The following is an 18,459-nucleotide window of genomic DNA, read 5'->3' on the forward strand; positions in this document are numbered from 1 at the left end:
TTGCGTCCAAAACGTCAGTGAGACACAGAGAGGAAGGCAGAGGAGGAGGGCGAATTCTTGGATGGAGTTTTAAATGAACTTCCTCAGCTGCAATTGTTCCCATTTCTGATATATTATAACGTGCATATTCATTTCCCTGTGTTTGCTTTCTTTACGTCTACAATTTCTCATCATGTGTGGCTTGTGTGGGATCTCAAATAAATGCCATATAGATCAAATCAGCAAAACCTGTTTCCGCCTGACAGAAATGATTTGGGAGATTACCAATATAGCATTAGATTAAATTTTATAAATCCTAGTGGGGCTTCAAAAGATGTAAACATGTTGCCTCATGTCACTTCAACAAGTGTTTTTGTTTTTTTTTTTGTGGAAATAGATGGGTGTACTGTATCACAAAAATGAAAGACAGCCTACGATTGGTGAATTTCACTGGTCATAGTGCCACATGTGCGGAAGTGACCAAATTAAGCGCTTAAATCTGTTCTTTCCATCTGCACTCCTGATGTAGAAATGTCCTCGATGGAGCAAAACTTTTTGGTCAGATACCTTTTTGTGGTCCCTTTTTTTAAGCTCCCCCCCGGAAGAAATAATCAGGTACTGTCCTGCATCACAGAACATATCTCAGTTCATTTTGGTCCCAAATGATGAAGTAATAATAGAATAATCATCTTCATTCTTTGTGAATATAAACTTTGGGTCAGGCAATCTCAGGCCTCAGATAAGGAAGGGAACCTGCAACAGAAATAAATGCAATGTAAGCCAATGAAATACTGAATTTATAATTGTCTTGAAATGGACAAACTATGACAAACACAATTTCTATATTTATGAAACTGAATAACATTTTTCTTTAATTAATTTTTTGCTTAAGCGAGACTTGATTTTGATCATTTTAAGGATGATGGGGAGATTATACCAGCTATAAAAGTGAATTTTCTAGTTCCATTAGAACATGGATAGTTTAACCTTGTTCGTGAACTATCCATGAATAAATGAACACAAAAAATTGGGGGGAAAAAAGTTGATAGGAAGGTTACCAACTAAGCTGAAGTAGCCAGATGTGGCTTCTTCCCTATAGCATTCACCTGGTGAGTAAGTTTTTTAAACTGGCTTGTAAGTGAAATTCTCAAATCAAAACAAATCAACTGACCATGACAGATCGTGACCTAAAAAAAACATGATGCTATGAAGCCCAAAAGTCATAAAAGCCTACATAAATAAATAAAAAACAATCCAGCAACCAGGCACTACTCATGAACGAGGATTTCTTCTTTATTTTTAGCAAGGGCGTGTTTGATTTCTTGTCATCAAAATGTGCAGCACTCTGGATCAAACCGCCATCTCCAGGTTCCTAAAGCATCATTGCTAAATGCTGCTTCCCCGTTTGACCTCAGTCCTCACACCTGTTTCTAATAGCCGCCCTGCCAGAGGCTATTAGGATCCGTCTACTTCCAAAAAAAGACCTTTCTTTTGCAGCTCCAAGCCCAACTGCACGCTGGTTATCCAGTCCCACTGATTAATCACATCAAGATGGACTGCTCAAGCCAGTGATGGTGCCTAGGTGCATGAGAACACGTGTCCTGTTGTCCTGGTAACTACCTTTGTGCAACAAAAACAGACTAAGGTAACGCACACGACCCCCAATTTATTATTTGGTCCTAGTTTTTTACTTCATAACTTTCTATACTCCTGAATATAAGCTCTAATATTCATTTGATACTTGCAGCTGCAGCATGTTACCTATGTTTGGACTTTTGGGCTCATTTTCACGCTCTTCCAAGTACACCAGCTTTGCAATAAGATTATTGGATGAGACTGATTGGACAACCCCCTGTAGACCAAAATTGGAAACGCTGGCTGCTGTAATCAAACCATAACAAAAACGACATTGCCTTGCAAATTTGGATTTGTTTGAAGTTGATGGCAAGACGTTCATAACGGCAATGTGAGGTGAAAAGACCCTCTCATGACTCAACAAGTGAATATTCTTTAAAGGCAAACATGCAAAAAGTAGGACTCTCAAGCTCTATTTGAACTTTACTTTGCCGTGATGTGAGTTGATTTTGTTGAATGACTGTGTGACAGTGTTGGCGAATTACTTTTCAGTAGCAATCAGACATGCACAATTACCTCCAAAACCTAAGAGTGGAGTAGGGTTGCACCTTAACAAGCAGGACAGCAGATACACTAAATATATACAATATATCAGTGGTGGGCCGTCAAGGCCTGCAAGGCTTCCTCTGTTGGACTAAATAAATACTTGAATTGTAGACTGATGTTAATTATATTTTTATAAATTTAAAGGGCAAGCAGGAACTTGACTAAATGACTGAAATGCACGGATAATCAGTATGACAGTGTAATTTAAATCTTAAGAAAATAAAGGAGGATGGATTTTGTGTACAAATAAAAATGTGGGTAAAAATATTTCATGAAAATATGGCTTTGTTCTAAATAATATAAAATTTTATGAGATTACTATTGATGTTATTTTATGTGTCGCAGCTGTATCTGCACATGGTATGTTGTGTTGGGTACAATATGTCTTAAAAATACATTTGACTCTTAAAAATCAAGATAATGGAAAAAGGAAATCTATTGACCTTACTTTGTCCGTACTGGCCATACTGGTAGGAGGCCATGTGGTCGACTGTGTAGGCCTGAGAGCTGTAGGAAGGAGTGCAGTAGGACTGGGAGCTGGGCAGGGAAGGCAAAGTTGACATGGAGGGCACACTGGTTAGACCCTCCAAACCTTTGATGTGGTCCACTCGTTGGCTACAGCTGGTAGCCATGCCAGGGGGTGCTTCAAGACCACCAGTTAGAGGTGAGATGGCATAGTCACTTTGAGGTTGATGTGGAACTCCACCGTGATTCAGCAGACCCATCACCTGGTGGACAACAGGAGAGAGGATATTATAGTGAAAATAATGTAAGTCTCCTGTACGATATGAAAGAATGTCGTGTACATTAGTTGTGGTCACTAATATTCTGTTTGACTAGTTATAATATACAACTTAAATTCGCTGTGATATAACATGTTATCTCCTGTATGTGTATTTACTGCTCAAAAATACAATAAAGGAAACACTTAAATCACTTGATCTAGGGAGTGTAAAAATAAATATCCAATTTGGAAATGTCACAGAGAGCGAAATATAATCAGGAATCCAAGAATAGTGAATGAAATCCAAATTATTAACATAATGAGAAATGGATCATATCGGTCCAAAATTGGTGCATAAATGAGATTAAAGTGGATGCAGACTTCTGTTAAGATTTCTCATAATAACTCCATTGTTTGTAAACAAGGTTTCTCAGAAAGTAGGCTGCCATTGTGAAAGCTAAAAACCGTGGTACAAGAATAAAATGTATCTCTAAGAAAAATTCTCTAATCTCAAAGGAAAGACCTTTGTAAACTTAACTTTACTAAAACATCAGAATACATTTGCAGCATGAGAAAATCGTTACGTCTTGACCTGGTCTTTATTAGCAACACAATAATCAAATTTGGCCCACTATTCTTTGGCCAGCAACGCTTGGAAAAGAGCTGCAGGGCAATGCAGTTCAACTGGTGTCCAAATGTGCCTGTTAGCACTGACCTCCTCAGATGTTGACTGAATATTCCAGTCAATATCGGCAAACTCTTAACGACAAATTAAGGCTGATCTCCCCACCTATTAAGGAAAGTGTAACTGAACCTGCAAGTTCTAAATGTATCATATCCACCGCACATTTGATCAGAGCAAAGGCTCGGGGCTCCTCAAGTCATCCTAATAAGAAGCAGGTATCAGCACTATGTGTCCTCCTGGCCCTATAAGTGACATATTATTCTACATCCACTCACACACATGGTATTGCTTAAATCATTTCCAAGTAGAAGAGGAGGGACGAGTCCATGATGACTTGGAGAAACCATTGGTCTCTTTCCTCTTATGTGCTGTGGCACTATGCTCCAAAAACCCAACATGTCTCTGTTTTTTGCCAGACCCTAACCCTTCCTTGTGACTTGCCATTCCACAGGATTATATATTGGAACTGTGCCGTCGCCGGCGGCCCGTATCACCGTATCCAGGAGTCCGCAGAAAAATATGTCGGGACAAGGGGAAAAAAACCTCTGAGATTAAATATCCCCTGACTATTAAACAAACAAATAAATAAGAACTTTGCTTCTACCCGAGGGAGGCATTTTAGAAATTTAATCACAAGACTTCCCTGAGGCACATGGGCCAGTGTTTGCTCTCACTGGTAACTGTTGGAAATTTTTCCATGCACAATATTATGATATTTTTAGGATAGTGGCTTAGCTATATTTTGTTGTGTGTGTCTACTAAATTTTTTGCCACAATTACACAACAAAGCTAATGTCAAAAAAGTGTTACTGCAGAAGTGGAGGGCTTCAAAATTATTGACAACACACAGCTTTCACTCTTCTGATTATCTCGCCAATTATTAATTAATTAGAAAGTAATTATCAAAGGGTTGATTAGCTCCACCCAGTTGTTCATACATAATTCTCCCCAAAACTATTATAGCTGAGAAAAGAAAACAACAATCACTTGTATAAAATGTAAATGAGAAAAATAAACTTATTTTTTAATATATTGTTCTAATCATAAGGATCAAACAGGCTTGCATAAGGTGAATATTAAATATAGAAGCAAAGACAAAGTCAATTTGCTTTGGAAAAATGAATGTCTACTAAAAATGAAATCTTCTCTGAGTTGCAAAAGATAGCAACAAAATATTATCCCCCCAAAAAAACATTTAAATTTAATTTCAACATTTTGAACGTTTTATTTAAGTTTTAAATTGGTATTAGTATTTCATTCTCTCATGATCATTGAAATATCTTTTTGAATATACTCGGCATGTTTTAGTATTTAATATGGAATGGCCTAAATAGCATCAATTATTTTTTTAGTACTTAGTTTACACGGTTTCTTTGACAACCTGAAACACAGGGACTAAAAATACAACAAAATCAGGAACCCAAACAATATGATGAGACCGTGAAAGCCCGATTTAAATGTTGTTGTCTAACCTGTGGCGAGAGGCCACTCCCAATGGATGGGTTCATGGGATTGGCTGGGCCCGCTGGGCTCACGAAGCTTTCCGAGTATCCTGAGAAGGAGTGGCGTCCAGAGGCCAGGCAGTAGGCCGAACTTCCTTCAACTTGTCCTCCACCACTGACTAACTGATGGCCCGAGGAGGGCGGTAGCGGCTGAGGTCGATGTAACGTGCTGGCTGATTCTGAGGAGCAAAAGTTAGAAGATGAATATTTGTTGGACAGATATAAATATCCACCTTGTTACCTTGTGATATAGATGAAGAAGGATAAGGGCTATCAGAAAGCTGGTAAGGAGTGAGACTGGACATGGCTGAAGGTGGGAAACCACCAGGGATCAGGTGATTGAAGGACATCAGTTGATTGGCACCTGCCTGTTTCCGCCACCTGGCTCTTCGGTTGCTAAACCACACCTGATATTCGGTCATTCAAAATGTGTTAGAAATATACCCAGTTTTTAGTTTATCAATCATTTTTACTAGTTCTCCATAGCAAAATATGGTAAAACTATTTCACAATGCAAATTACTGTCATCATATTTCACTCCAGATTATGGATTAATTTATATTTTTCAATACTGCTTATCTTCACATGGATCACTTACTTGCACTCTGGCTTCGGTCAGTTTAGCCCTTTGTGCCAGCTCCTCCCTGGTGTAGATATCGGGGTAGTGGGTCCTCTCAAATGCCCTCTCCAGCTCATCCAGCTGCTCTGCCGTGAAGGTAGTCCTACTACGTCGCTGTTTCCTTTTGAGTGGTAGATCAGGCTCTGACTCCACATCGGAACCCTCATCTGAGTGACTCGCTAATAAACAGAACAAAAAAAACACGTCAGATATTTAAACTAGGAACAAAATCAAAACTGTGGAAAACAACCTCATCAACTTTTATTAAGCATTTCATGATATCAGCTGAATTAAGTGATAGTTTTCCTTGTGGTTTTTAGAGCCAACCAAACCTATATTCAGGGGAATTATTGTGAGTGAATAATCCCCATGGAAAAAAATCTGAGGGCTCCACAGGGATACTGCTGGACTAAAAGACACAAAAAAGGGTAATTTGGATATACAGGCCATTCTTCTGCCTTCAGCGTGTGGCAGAGCGAGAGAGAAAGTGAGAATGTATGTCCATGTGCAGAACAGATGAACATCAAAACTGAGGCAGGTAACTTATCATCTTAGAATAATTTTTACCAGACCAGTCACCAACTTCAAATTGAATTAAATTAAAGAAAACTGTTGCACCAATCATTTACTTATTTGGCAGTCCAAACATGTCATAATCTCCTTGATGTGGTTAGTAAGAGTGTTTATACAAAGACACCTGGTGCCCATGGTTGGCTCAGATGGGCTCCTTTACCCCCTGCGACCCTTGTGAGGATAAGCAATACAGATAATAAATGGATTAATACTATAATTGATATGTGGTGAGATTATGTTATGGTCTCCAGTCTGGATTTAAATCCATCCCGGCAGTCAAACATGCTAACTACTGTCCTACTGCAGAGCTGTAGGAGGAAATGCATTCCGTGTAGAAGGTAAGCAAAATGCAAATCTCCAAGAGCTTAAAAAGAGTGTACTGCCAACTGAAGCTCGATTGTGCTTTTGTCTTAGTATTCAACTGGCTGCCAGGGTAAAAGGGTGGGTTCAAACTCCAGTTAGACGGGGGTTTAAACAAAAAGGGACCTCTGTGACATCTGTCATTTGGTGTGAAAGGTGATAAAAATATGTTTTCAATTGTTGAATGCTTTATCTCAGTCATGTGTGTGGAAAACACTAACATAAATTGTTGGGACTTGTTTTTTTTTTAGTTTAAACTCAATTATTTGGGTCATATTGGTAGGGTGGCTTCAAAAGTGAAGTGAAAATTCAAGTTTGCAATCACAATGTTGTTCTTATTTAAACAAGCAATACGTTACTCCTCCCTGTCCTCTTTCTCCCAACTGTCTTGCTTTGTCTCCCACAATTGTTCTTTTCCCCCTGTATTTCTCTCTCTCTCTGACTCCGTGGCCCTTTGTTGCTGCAAAATGCTGAACTCTTTGCTGGCGATTTCCACGCTCCATCTGTGGAATCCGTCATGGCTCCCTTGGCCCTTCACAGTAGAGGGTTGTCACCTGCCCCATGGGGGAGCTGGCTAGGGAAGGGGGTGCATAAAGAGGAGTTGGGGGGGAGATGGGGGTACAGCCAGGGGCATTTTACCCCTCCCCCCTTTAAGAAAACCCCCTGCTTCGGAGGAAACTGTACAAGAACCTAAAGGGGTGACGAGAGCATTGTGGTCTGTTGTTGCTGATGTAAACGTACCCATGGGGATTGTCAATTTGGGCATCTGTGTTCTTGTTGATGGTAGTTGTAATAAAAAGTGATGCGCAGGATTTTTCTATCTGTGTGCGAGTGGGAAAATTAATAGGCTTCCCAAAATGGCATGGGACATGAAATAGGCATCTCCATTATATTTAAACATGAAAATGTGATTATACAAATCTAGAGTGCATAATTAATTTGTTACTATAGGTCATGCATCACACAGAAACAGCTTGATAGAATAGCAGTCTGGATATTTTAGATTAGAAAACCAAGATTTAATGAGATATCAAGGATTAATTTGAAGATACCCATAATCTGAAGAAGGTTGTGATGCATTCTGCATGGACATGTTTATTAAAATGCTGCCATATGTTTTACACTTTTATAAATTACATTTTTGTTGTAGTTTTTTGACATCTACACTTGGTCACAATGCAATACAATGCATGAAGTAGATGGGGAGAGAATATAAATAAAAACAACAGGTGATGTGGATATTAGACAAATCCCATTTGTATTAAATCATCCCAAGAGATGGGACATCTGCACAATCACTGTGCATATTTGTTACTCCCAATACACACACAATTTACCATAGTCCAATTATATGAGACTATTTGTACTTAAAGACAGTCTTCCCCTAACTGTACTTCCATATAATCCCGCTTGTCAAAATTCATCAAGCAAATGTTTGGTACTGCTTTATCTTATTCTTTTGTAGTGTGATTAAAATCAAACAAATAACCACAAATTTCAAAACCTCTTTTGTCATAGTAAATAAGAATCAGGGTATTACTTAAGTCTTTGGGACAAAGTAAAAGCTCCTTACAAAGAGAAAACAAGAAATTGCATTGGGCAAACTTTCTTGGAACTTTGCAACTTTGTCTGCAAGTGGTTTAGGAAAACCTCATTTGCCATCATTGCCTTATTATCCTTAAAATATGATTGCATCTATTTGGCACTGTCAAACTGAATTTGCCAATCAAATTATCTTCTAACCCATATATCCCTGCCTGCCAGTATTCATCTTAAAATGCTGCTCTCTCTCTCTCAGCCTCAGTAAACACTTGACCTTTCTTTGTATGTTTACCCCACCTTATGCTAAAAGAGAAAATAGGCTGGCTGGCTCTATTTCATTCATCAAAATATGAAGAAAAATATAAAGAGTATCATTATCTCAGAACAGAGACGACTTGGCAAGGAGCTGAAACGTATTAAACCTCAAAATAGGAGAAGCAGTTGGAGGGGTGGGTCGGTGGGGTCAGAGGAGAAAGGAAAACTGTTTAATTTAACCAAACTGGAGCCCCCAAGAGGCGCTGCGCATGAGACCCCAAGTAAAACAACGTCTCTTGAGCCAAGAGGACCCTAAACATCTATGTCCAAGTCATGCAAGGGGAAACCAGAAGGTGCATTGAGGATTTACCTAGAACAGACTGTTGGAAAGACATCAATGTTGCCTTTTTGTTTTTGGATTGCTGGAGAATAGAGTTTTAAATATGGGTTTTAAATATAGGTTTAAAGATGTCCACGGAGACATGAGAAACTTCTTATTCAACATATATAAATGCAGGCGAAAAGAGAGAAAAAGAGCAATATGGAGTCCAATCTGAATTGTAGTACTTGTGGGAATTGACTGGCCATATGTGGATTATTTACATCCCTTCTTCACACGGCCCAGGAACACTTTTGAGGCTTTAGTTAACAGTGAGGCGGTGACACTTTGTCAACCCCCTTTCACTCCACCTTCTACTCGCAAAATCACACAAAACAAAAGGCAGAGGAGACAAACGCAGCATTTATTTGGGCGGGACAACCATCCCGCTTCTATTCAGGCGCCAAGGGACTAAGTGACTAGCTGACTGCATTAAACAGTATATAGAAGTCAACGCAGGCAGATGCTGGGTTAGATAATGGCTTTGCTGACAGCTTATGGGCCCATCTGTGACTCCCTATGCATGATTTAGAAAAAGATGTGGTGTGTGTGTGTCTGTCGGGGCTTTTTTTTTTTGGAGGGTGGTCTTTCTTGAATTGCTAAGAAGCAGTTGTGACCTTCACAAGTGTGCTATTTTAAAAGTTTAAGACAAATTGTGGACATGGGTAGACAAGTGTCATCAATCACATCCTTGTTAAAATAAAGGATGGTGACGGGTTTAAAGGCACGGGACTGTTGAGTAGGACATGGACATCGTTTAAAAAAATTGCGGTTTCAGGAAATGGTTATCTGTCAATTTCGACTAAACATGTTTCTAACCTTGTTTCCGGTGTGCCGAGAGGGAGCGACCTCGTCCTGCCCTATGACCTTTGCTGTTCACCTTCTTTTGAAATATTTTTTCACCACTCAGTTTTAGTTGTAGAAGTGGGAAGTATTGGAGCCTGTGTTATTTTGGAAAATACTTCATTTTCAGGTACAGTGACCCAAGTTATAAATGCAATTTTATGCTCTATGGGAATGCTTCCAATTCTCATGCACTCAGGGGAAAATTAAATCATACTAAACTTGGCTAAAGAGAATTGTCGGTTTCGCCAAAATTATAGGAACAATAGCTTTTGTTTCTGTAACTCTATGTCTATCTTCCACTATTACTTTATAGTTTATTTTGATTTGCATTCTTTAAATAACTTGATCAAATATGTTAGCTTCCCCCTTTGTTTGATTTTACAATTTAGTATTGTGTGTTTTACACTTGAATAATTGTCCTCTTTGGCAGAACTGACTAGTTTGCAATCATTTGATTAAATAAAAAGCTCAAAATGCTATACTGTCATTTAAATATTATTGAAACCTTCCATGGTACCTGACATTGGCCCACTGAGAGGGCTCTTCAAAATATTGAAATAATCATAAAACATAAATATATCTTTCTAACAAAAGAGTTAATGTGTAAGGCTTGTTTTTTTTTTTACTTTTCATCATCAGTCATGTGAAGGCAGCTAACTGTCTCTATCAACAATAAAGATCCTACCAACCAAACAATAATAATTGATTGTAGCAAATCCAACGTGGCCCTAATTGTAACTAAACCAAACACACAAGCTCATGTCAAAGCAACCAGTTAGAAAAAAACTTTGATGCAGTTTTCCAAGAGACAAACATACTCAAATTTCACTGTTGTTGCAGAATAACAAATCACAAGAATATGCATTTTATAAAACAATTCATCCATAGCTGCGGTGCCCTTAGTTGTAACTTGCAGAAGAGAAAGAGAGGTCTCATTCTAAAGCAAGCCATTCTACTTGACCTTCACTGGGCCTTTTCACTCTTTCACTCCCTTCAACAAGTCTGGGTGCCACTCAGCAGCAGCTCAATGTGGCAAGTCCATCACGGAATAAGGCTGCACTAGCATTGGTTCGGAAGAGGGGAATACCCCCAAAATACGCCCTCCCAGCCCAATCTACTACCCTCCCAAAAAGTGCAATCTGACTTCAAAGTCGGGTTGCATTCATTAATTACTCTTTGAATTGATATCACTGAGTAACAATAAAAGTGTGAAAGAAGAAAGAGGCTTTAATGAAGTATAGAGGAGCTATTCATTTCAGGATAACTATGTGTTCATGCTTGGATAGTCTTCATGCATGGGCTTATTAAAAAAAAAACTCTCTAAAGAGAGGGGACAGAGAACTGCGGGTCGAGGAGATTGGTGTTTAGAGCCCCCGGGGGTAGAGGAGAGTGATTTGATGCTCGCCACTTGGCCCCTCTTTTGCCCTCATGCCCAGAGACTCATGAGTGACACATTCATTCTTTCAATGGATAGACAGAACCCTCTTCAACAGACACTTGGCTCACGCCACTAATAGCCAATAGCTATTATAAGATCCTCAGAGACCTTATTGGTCCTGTCTTTTGCCATGTCATGACAAGACAGAAACAGTATGAGAACATGCCGGGCCCATTCAATGTTTGGATTAAGACAACACTGGTAACTGTTGTGACGCAAATACAATCATGTAAAAGTATCATTTGGTGCTATTTTTACTTGCTATAACGTGTGAAGATGATTTAATCCCCACATGAGCGGTGCCTCAAAGTGCTCTCATGCCGCACAGTGAGCCGTCTGTGCTTCATTTGTTCTCTGTTTAAATTCTCTCCCCCTTGTAACCCATCCACTTTATGGCAACATGTTGCACTTGCAGCACGGCTGCAAACTTCCAATCCGAGTCATTTTTACACACCCACATTATTTGTGCAAACAAAGTCCTGTCCGGTCGGTACGACAAAGGCAGCTATATCTTAATGGCTCTTTCATGTATTGTGTGCTCATGGTTCTCTTTTGTCCCCCGGCCATTGGCCCAGACCCTGCTTACAATGAGCTCTAGAGAATGGAGGCAGATTGAAGGAATGCGCCTCAATAAACCTAATTATGACATGATGACTGCGCTCACCATGGTAAGGGTTTTTTCAAAGATCCCGGGCTTATTCAATTAGACTTTTGCAGGATCCTCTTTCGCCAAATAAAGTTATCCCTTTGACTGTTTGCATAGCAAAAAGGAATGTGTGTGCCTGTGTACGTGTGTGTGTGTTTTTGTGTGTGTGTTTTTGTGTGTGTGTTTGAGCGCACAAGACTAAATGGAAATGTGGCAGCCCTTCAACAACGCTCCTCTATATTATCTGGCTAATTTAACCTAATGAGGAAAAGACTCTAAAAGACACTGTGAAAACTTGAAGCAGGTTTAGAGGGGAGATTGGCCCACTGCGACTATTTTGTCTACAGAGGCAATAATGATGACGCTTTTATGGTGGGAGTTGGAAAGCCAACGTGACTGCCAAATGAATTCATGACAGAATCTTGGGTGATTTCTGAGATGACATTTTTTTGGAAGGTAACTCACAAGGACTGGTGGTGACTGTTACATGATCTATAGGGTCATGTACATTAGACTACACATGTTCCAATGGCAGGCAACAAGTGAAAACAGATTACTGCCCAACAGCTAAAATGTATCCCATGAATTTGCCTTTATTACTTCTTTTTATGACTACCATCTTTAACATTTCCTGGTGTACAGATTGTTTTTAAATAGCAAAAGAGGGGGGAAAATGAATGACTAAATTACACAAAAATCAAATCATCCTAATTGAAGTAAATGAAAGCTTTAGTTATAGGTATTTTGCAGTTTTACTATTATAGGCATTGTAATATCAGTTATAGTAGCAGTATATATTATACTTACCATAAATATTAGTCCTAAATACATTTTCATTACATTTTATGTGCTTTTAGCTTGTCTTTTTTTATTTTAAGTACTTTTAATTTACAATTCCTTGTCCAATAAAGTTATATGAACTGGCCAGTTTCACCACATGTTTTTTATTTGGATACTGACCCTATTTACACATGTGTTATTGCATTTATTTAACAGGAAAGTGTTTCTGACCTTAATAATTTGCTATAATGAAAACACAATTGAAAGTTTTTATAAAAGTGGAGTGACTTTGCAGGTGACACGCAGGCATGAGACTAGAAGCGAGAGAATAGAAAACGCAGAGAGAGGGGAGGAGTTGCTCTCCAGATGAAAGTAGGATGAAATAAAAGAGTCGATTTAATCTGCTTGAAGAGATTTGAGGAGCAGGCGCAAGAAAGGGAGGGGGTGCAGCGGGGGTCTCCGGCCGGCCCCAATTGTCAAGCTCGACGCTCCGGGGCCAGAACTGGGCTCTCCGGGGAGAGAACATTGGTGGCTATTCAGCAAACGCACTCTTTAATACACTCCCTCCGTCATTAAATGTGTCATAGCACAATATCGACATCGTTTAGAAGACATTATTAATGTTCGGGGGAGGAAAGGCCGACATCCCCTAAAAGAATCAATAATAGATCATAAGTTTTAAAGTGAAGACATCTTGGTTATTAGCACACCCTTCCAAGTATGGGGGGGTTTTGTTTGGTTGGCCATTTAGCGTCTGGCTATATGTGACAAATAGCAATTGATCCCCGGAGCGTGGTGTTTTTTTCTTAAACAAATGACTCTTCATTTGGCCTTTTATGCACTATTAAAAAATGAATATGCGTCAAAAATATTTAGGAAGCAACCCCTAATTGAAAATTGAAATACAAAAAATACATTTAAAAAATACAAAAAGGCGCATGTGGGAGGACTGACGCGCTTCTCTTAGCTGTATTCGTATACTTGAGGAGATTTCTAAGACTCCTATTGTATTGACTGACTGGCAGCAGGCCTCTATAGAAGAGTCTAAAAAGGAAACATTTTGTAGAGAAAGTGGCCATTTCTCTTGGTGAACGGTTCCTCCAAACAGGGGCAGGAGCGCTCCCTGAATAATTCATCCTTCATTGCGGCCTCATAATATGTTTTTGGGTTCTGCCGCGCGTCCTCTCCCCTTTTGGAATTCCAAATAGGGTCTCCCCTTTTTTTTTCGTCCTGAGCTGCACCCAAATGTGTTTCCAAGCTGGCTCTTTTGTCCACGCACAGCCCAAGCGTGAGGCCCGAATAGACTCCCGTGCCTTTGTCTACCAAGTTCATCCCCGTTGTGCGCGCTGGCCCGTCTTTGTGCGCTGATGGAAACCGTTGAACAAATGTTTGATCAACTCATCTGGGGTACAATTGTGTCTACTAAGACTAGGCCCACTTTATCTCTCATCTTCCACTTCACTCAACCTTGCGGGAGATGTTGACATTTGGATGTTGATAGTTGACAAAGTGGAAAGAGAAGCCAGGGAAAGAAAGGAATACATTGAAAGCGCCCGTGGGGACAATAGGAAAACGATTAGTTTCTCACGTAGCCCGTAAAAACGCCCACAGGGGACACTTACAAACAAGGTTTATCTGTAAATTAATATCAAATGTTGATTAACAAACTCGCCTTAAACAAACCAAAAAATCTGAAGTAACCAGAAAGATTTTTCCAGAATTACAATAAATCTAACTTAAAAAAAAAGTATATTTCTAGGGGTGCAAAATCACCATCTGAGTGAGTTTAAAAAATATAGAAACACATGATTTCATCACTTGCATGAGTCACGAGCCTCGTGCAAAACAAATCTGCTGCACAAAAATAAGACACTGGAAGTTTGAGATGTGGATGAAAGGGGGGAAAAACGGCATCAACACACACACACACACACACACACACACACACACACACACACACACTCCCCCTTCGTGCACTAAAGCATCACCTGCTGTTTGATTTACTGTCTGGGCTCATGGGAAAAGCATTAGGCGTGGAGACACGGTTAATCAAGAATTCAAAATACTACAACGCTCTGCTCTGGGCCGACATTTTTTTTAAAAGTTCCAATTCAGAGAAAGATCACAAATGGCTCGGAAATTCAAAGAAGAAAGTACTTTGTAGTGCATCACTAATGTATGAAAAAGATGACTTACATCTGTCTCCCAAGATGCCTTCAATGCTGTGCTTTCCCCTGCGGTCACTTTCCTCTAGATCGCTCTTCTCCAAGTCATCCTCATCTTCCTCTTCATCGTCTTTCCCCCCAAACTTGGTGCGCATCACCCGACTGATGGAGCTTACTGCAAAAGTTGGACGTACGGCCTATCGGTTAATTGCATTCAAATAAAATTAATAGAAACATCTACACTTTAATGAAAAATGACCCTGTGATTATCATAATAAATGCTTAATTCCTCCCCCTTTTACCTGAGGGGACATTGTCGCGGTCACAAATCCCATCCTTCAGTAATTTATCCCGAATCTCCCAGCTAAACATACCGGGGTTTTCTCGTTTGCATTCTTCTATTCTTTTCTCCACATCTGGCGTTGTTGCCTGCTTTAAATGAAAAAAAATAAATGAAAAAAAAGAATTAGGATCAATTGGTTAATCCCAGAACTTTTGATGTTGCTTTCCACTTTCCTATACCTTTGGTTTGCTGCCTCCGATGGCACCAGGTCTAATGGAACCGGTCTCCTGGTACCTGCACAGGATTTTGGACACACAGCCGTGGGAGACGCGCAACTGCCGGGAGATGACGCATGGTCGGATCCCATGATGCGCCATCTCTACTATCTTGTGTCGGATGTGGTTAGGTAAAGGTCTGCCGTTTATGAAAACTCCACCAAGCTGGTTTACACGGCCTTGCCCAAGCGGGGTTGACACTACCAAGTCAAATAAAATAACATATCATTATAACTCAATTTGATATCATTGGCAATAACTGTGCTGCCAATTTAGACAACAAAATATGATATTGCAGTTTTTTTAATTTAATCTATGTATGTCACAAGTTCAGTATTTATTTACTGATTTATTTTTCTGAAGAATCTCGTGACAAATAGTGAAGTATTTTTACCTTCCAGAGGAAAGCCACTGCGAGGGTAGTTCTGAGCCAGCGTGGGTCGCATCATCCTGGGAATAGACCCAGCCAGCGCGGTCATTCCTCCTCCGACCGGACCCCTCCAAACGGGGAGGCTGAAGAACTATTGGGATGTTCGGTTTCCTTTCGGAGTCTCTGGATTGATGCGAGCGCTCGAATGTCCCAGCACCGTCGATCCTCTCCGGGCATGGACGAGCGCAAATTTAGACCCAGAAAAGAACGTCCTTTGCCGAATACTTCCACGTTATCCCCGCAACTTGGAAAGTTGTATAAAAAGTGATGCGTCCGAAAGCAAAAATGTTGTTGTTATTTGTTGATATCAGTCAAAGTGAGAAGACACAGTCAAAAGTAGTTGAGCTCATCACAGCCAGTAGACGCTTACTCCTCTGATTGGTCAAACGCTCGGACGCAGCAGTCAAAGGTCTGTGGTGATTGGCTGAGAGTGCAAACTTTTCTCCAATTGTAGATTACTCTTTTGCAGCAACGAGCGCATCTTGAGTAATGGTTTTTGTTTTAGAAGTCGGAATAAGTTTTAAAATAAAAAGTGTGTTTTGGGGGGAAAATATGACAAGACACTTGTTAAACGTACGTATATTCACGAAAAAATATTGTCGTTTTCCTTGCTCACGTTATTGATTTTAAGGCAAGAGTGTTGAAATTAAAGTGTAGATGAACAAAGTGTCGTGCGCGTACACTCACAGTTTGTCATATTATATTAAATACAGTGAATTGTAGAGACATTCAATATGATTAAAACTATTTTATTATGCATGAAAACTGATTGCACATCTGAGTTCTAAAATAAAATGACTAATAATAACGTTAGGGGGAAAAGAGAAACCCTAAATATGGTGTATGCTTTCTTTACAAATAGTTAACTTTCATGACTAGCACAAAATTGGGATTATTGCCTTAAAACTTAATGCACTATACCAACTGCCAATAAAATAGTAAATGAACCATGAATTTAAAAGAAAAAAAGTGAAATTTTACACCACATCTTTGTGATAGTACTTATTATCATTGCCTTTATATATGCACCATATGAGCCATTTAACGCCTGCTACCCAACACTGACTCTAATTTGTTCCCACCCCACGCCCTTGTCTTTGACACAAACGGTGCTAAAGTGTGCGCAACTCGAGGAATTTATTGTGGTTTTCAGTTTGAGCTCCAAGCAGCCGGGAATAGGCTGAAAGGGGGACGCGCGCCTCAGCAGGATACGACGCCAGGGACGTTGTAAAGACAGTCTGTGCAAGTGTCTGTAGATCCCATAATGTCAAATAATCCTCGTAGTTGCATCTTTAAACTCGTCGGAGACAATAGGCTAAATATTTTAGGTGTCAACATCATTTAGACCTCAGAAATCACTTGCTGAAATGTAGAATATTGTATTGATACAGTCCCAAAAAGGTCACACTCACCCTTTGATTTGTGTTTTGCTTCTAATTCATCCAGGCTGGATTTAACATGAATAAATTTGATTTATATTAATATTTTTCGTCTCTGTGAATTGGGGCACAAGAGAAGACTGTTTCCAAAACAACATGGTAAAAATATTTGGGAGAATAAACATGCATATTGTAACTTATTTCTACGGAAAATATACTTTACTTGAATTTGGGGACCTGTGAAAAGATGACAAAATGCTGCAAACACCTGCTTTCCTTTTATTTCTCCTCCAATATTGCATAATAAGAGGGGACATTTACTTTAACTTAGACAAAAAGGAGTTAATGTGGACTCCAGGGATTCATTCAGTTTCTTGAAAATATTGTTGGTTATGTCAAAAAACCAAAGGGTGAGTGTAAAGTTTAAAATATTCACCTGCCGTGGGTGTCCTTACAGATGCCTTTAGGCATAAGATAAGGAATGCAAGTTGAAGAAACATGAAGACTTACTTCAAAGAGGGAAAGAGGAAATTGAAGTTTGGTTTTGATTGCCTTGTGACTTTATATTGGTGACATTGCAAAAAAAAAAGAGACAAATATCTACAAAATAATACTATACTAATAAGAGTGATAATAATACTACTAATGATTGTAATAATAATGTGCACGGTTGGGTAAGGTTTGAAAAGGCACTTGCATGGGCAAAATTGTGCTTGTGTTTTTCCTGATTATTGATTTTTACAAAACACTAAAAAAAAGAAGGCAAAGAGAGACCCCAGATTTCTTGATGCTGACAAACGTGACGATTTGGGAGGGAGTCGGTGGTCCTATTGAAATTGGATATTAAGAGTGAAGAAAAAAGAGAGGGCAAATGGGAACCATGCGGCATGATGTATACTTCGGAGCGCTCCTTTAAAGCGACATGGAATCTCCGTGTCCAATCCATTAGCAGGGGGGAGAAATTCAAAGTCAGAATTTGGGTTTGATGAGAAATAAATGAGTTGCATCACATGCTCTGCATGGAGGCCAATTACAAGCACATTATAGTCCAATTAATTTTGGTTATAGTCATACAATGGCACCCTCTGTATATATATATTGCTGTCTGCAATTCATCCATTTGAATATGCCTTTAAAATGTATAGGACTTCCTGGGAAGTTTGAAAAAGTACAATAAATAAATAAAATATTCAATAGAATTGTAAAATCATATTTGATACAATAGTAAATTGAAATCAATAAGCAAAATATATATAATTCCCTACACAGTTTAATATTGAATATTAATATAGTTTAATACTGGCAAAACAAAATTATTAACAAAAGATGAACAGGCGTTTGTTAGAACATGTGTTTAAAGTTACTTAATAGGGTAATGTATTCATCATTAGAGAAAATGTAAGTAAATATTCATGCTT

The 18,459-nt window shown here is 39.2% G+C and overlaps 1 protein-coding gene across 5 annotated transcripts; it reads right to left on the reverse strand.

The window, feature by feature from the left end:
• Window positions 1-9: 9 nt before the first annotated feature.
• Window positions 10-16,077, reverse strand: LOC144200726 (paired box protein Pax-3-like). Of its 5 annotated transcripts, none has more exons than XM_077723010.1 (9): window positions 15,627-16,077; window positions 15,197-15,432; window positions 15,049-15,106; window positions 14,706-14,849; window positions 5,670-5,869; window positions 5,313-5,478; window positions 5,042-5,250; window positions 2,609-2,888; window positions 10-732 (listed from the first exon to the last, which is right to left on the reverse strand). In XM_077723010.1, the coding sequence occupies exons 1-9, from the start codon at window positions 15,709-15,711 to the stop codon at window positions 698-700; spliced, it is 1,413 nt and encodes a 470-aa protein (XP_077579136.1). In that variant the 5' UTR covers window positions 15,712-16,077; the 3' UTR covers window positions 10-697. The 5 variants fall into 5 exon arrangements, with proteins under 5 accessions (XP_077579136.1, XP_077579137.1, XP_077579134.1 ...); XM_077723011.1 differs by having other exon boundaries at window positions 2,604-2,888; XM_077723008.1 differs by having other exon boundaries at window positions 14,977-15,106.
• Window positions 16,078-18,459: the final 2,382 nt, after the last annotated feature.

Source organism: Stigmatopora nigra, chromosome 8 (genome assembly GCF_051989575.1).
Source record: "Stigmatopora nigra isolate UIUO_SnigA chromosome 8, RoL_Snig_1.1, whole genome shotgun sequence".
Classification (NCBI taxonomy): Eukaryota; Metazoa; Chordata; class Actinopteri; order Syngnathiformes; family Syngnathidae; genus Stigmatopora; species Stigmatopora nigra.

What these genes read in the sequence shown, in the direction of transcription:
- LOC144200726 (XM_077723008.1), bottom strand. Translation starts at nt 15,711, where the DNA reads ATGACCGCGCTGGCTGGGTCTATTCCCAGGATGATGCGACCCACGCTG. An exon ending in CCGCGACAATGTCCCCTCAG is followed by an intron (nt 14,850 to 14,976) that starts GTAAAAGGGGGA and finishes CAACTTTTGCAG; the next exon opens with TAAGCTCCATCAGTCGGGTG. An exon ending in TGACCGAAGCCAGAGTGCAA is followed by an intron (nt 5,479 to 5,669) that starts GTAAGTGATCCA and finishes ACCGAATATCAG; the next exon opens with GTGTGGTTTAGCAACCGAAG.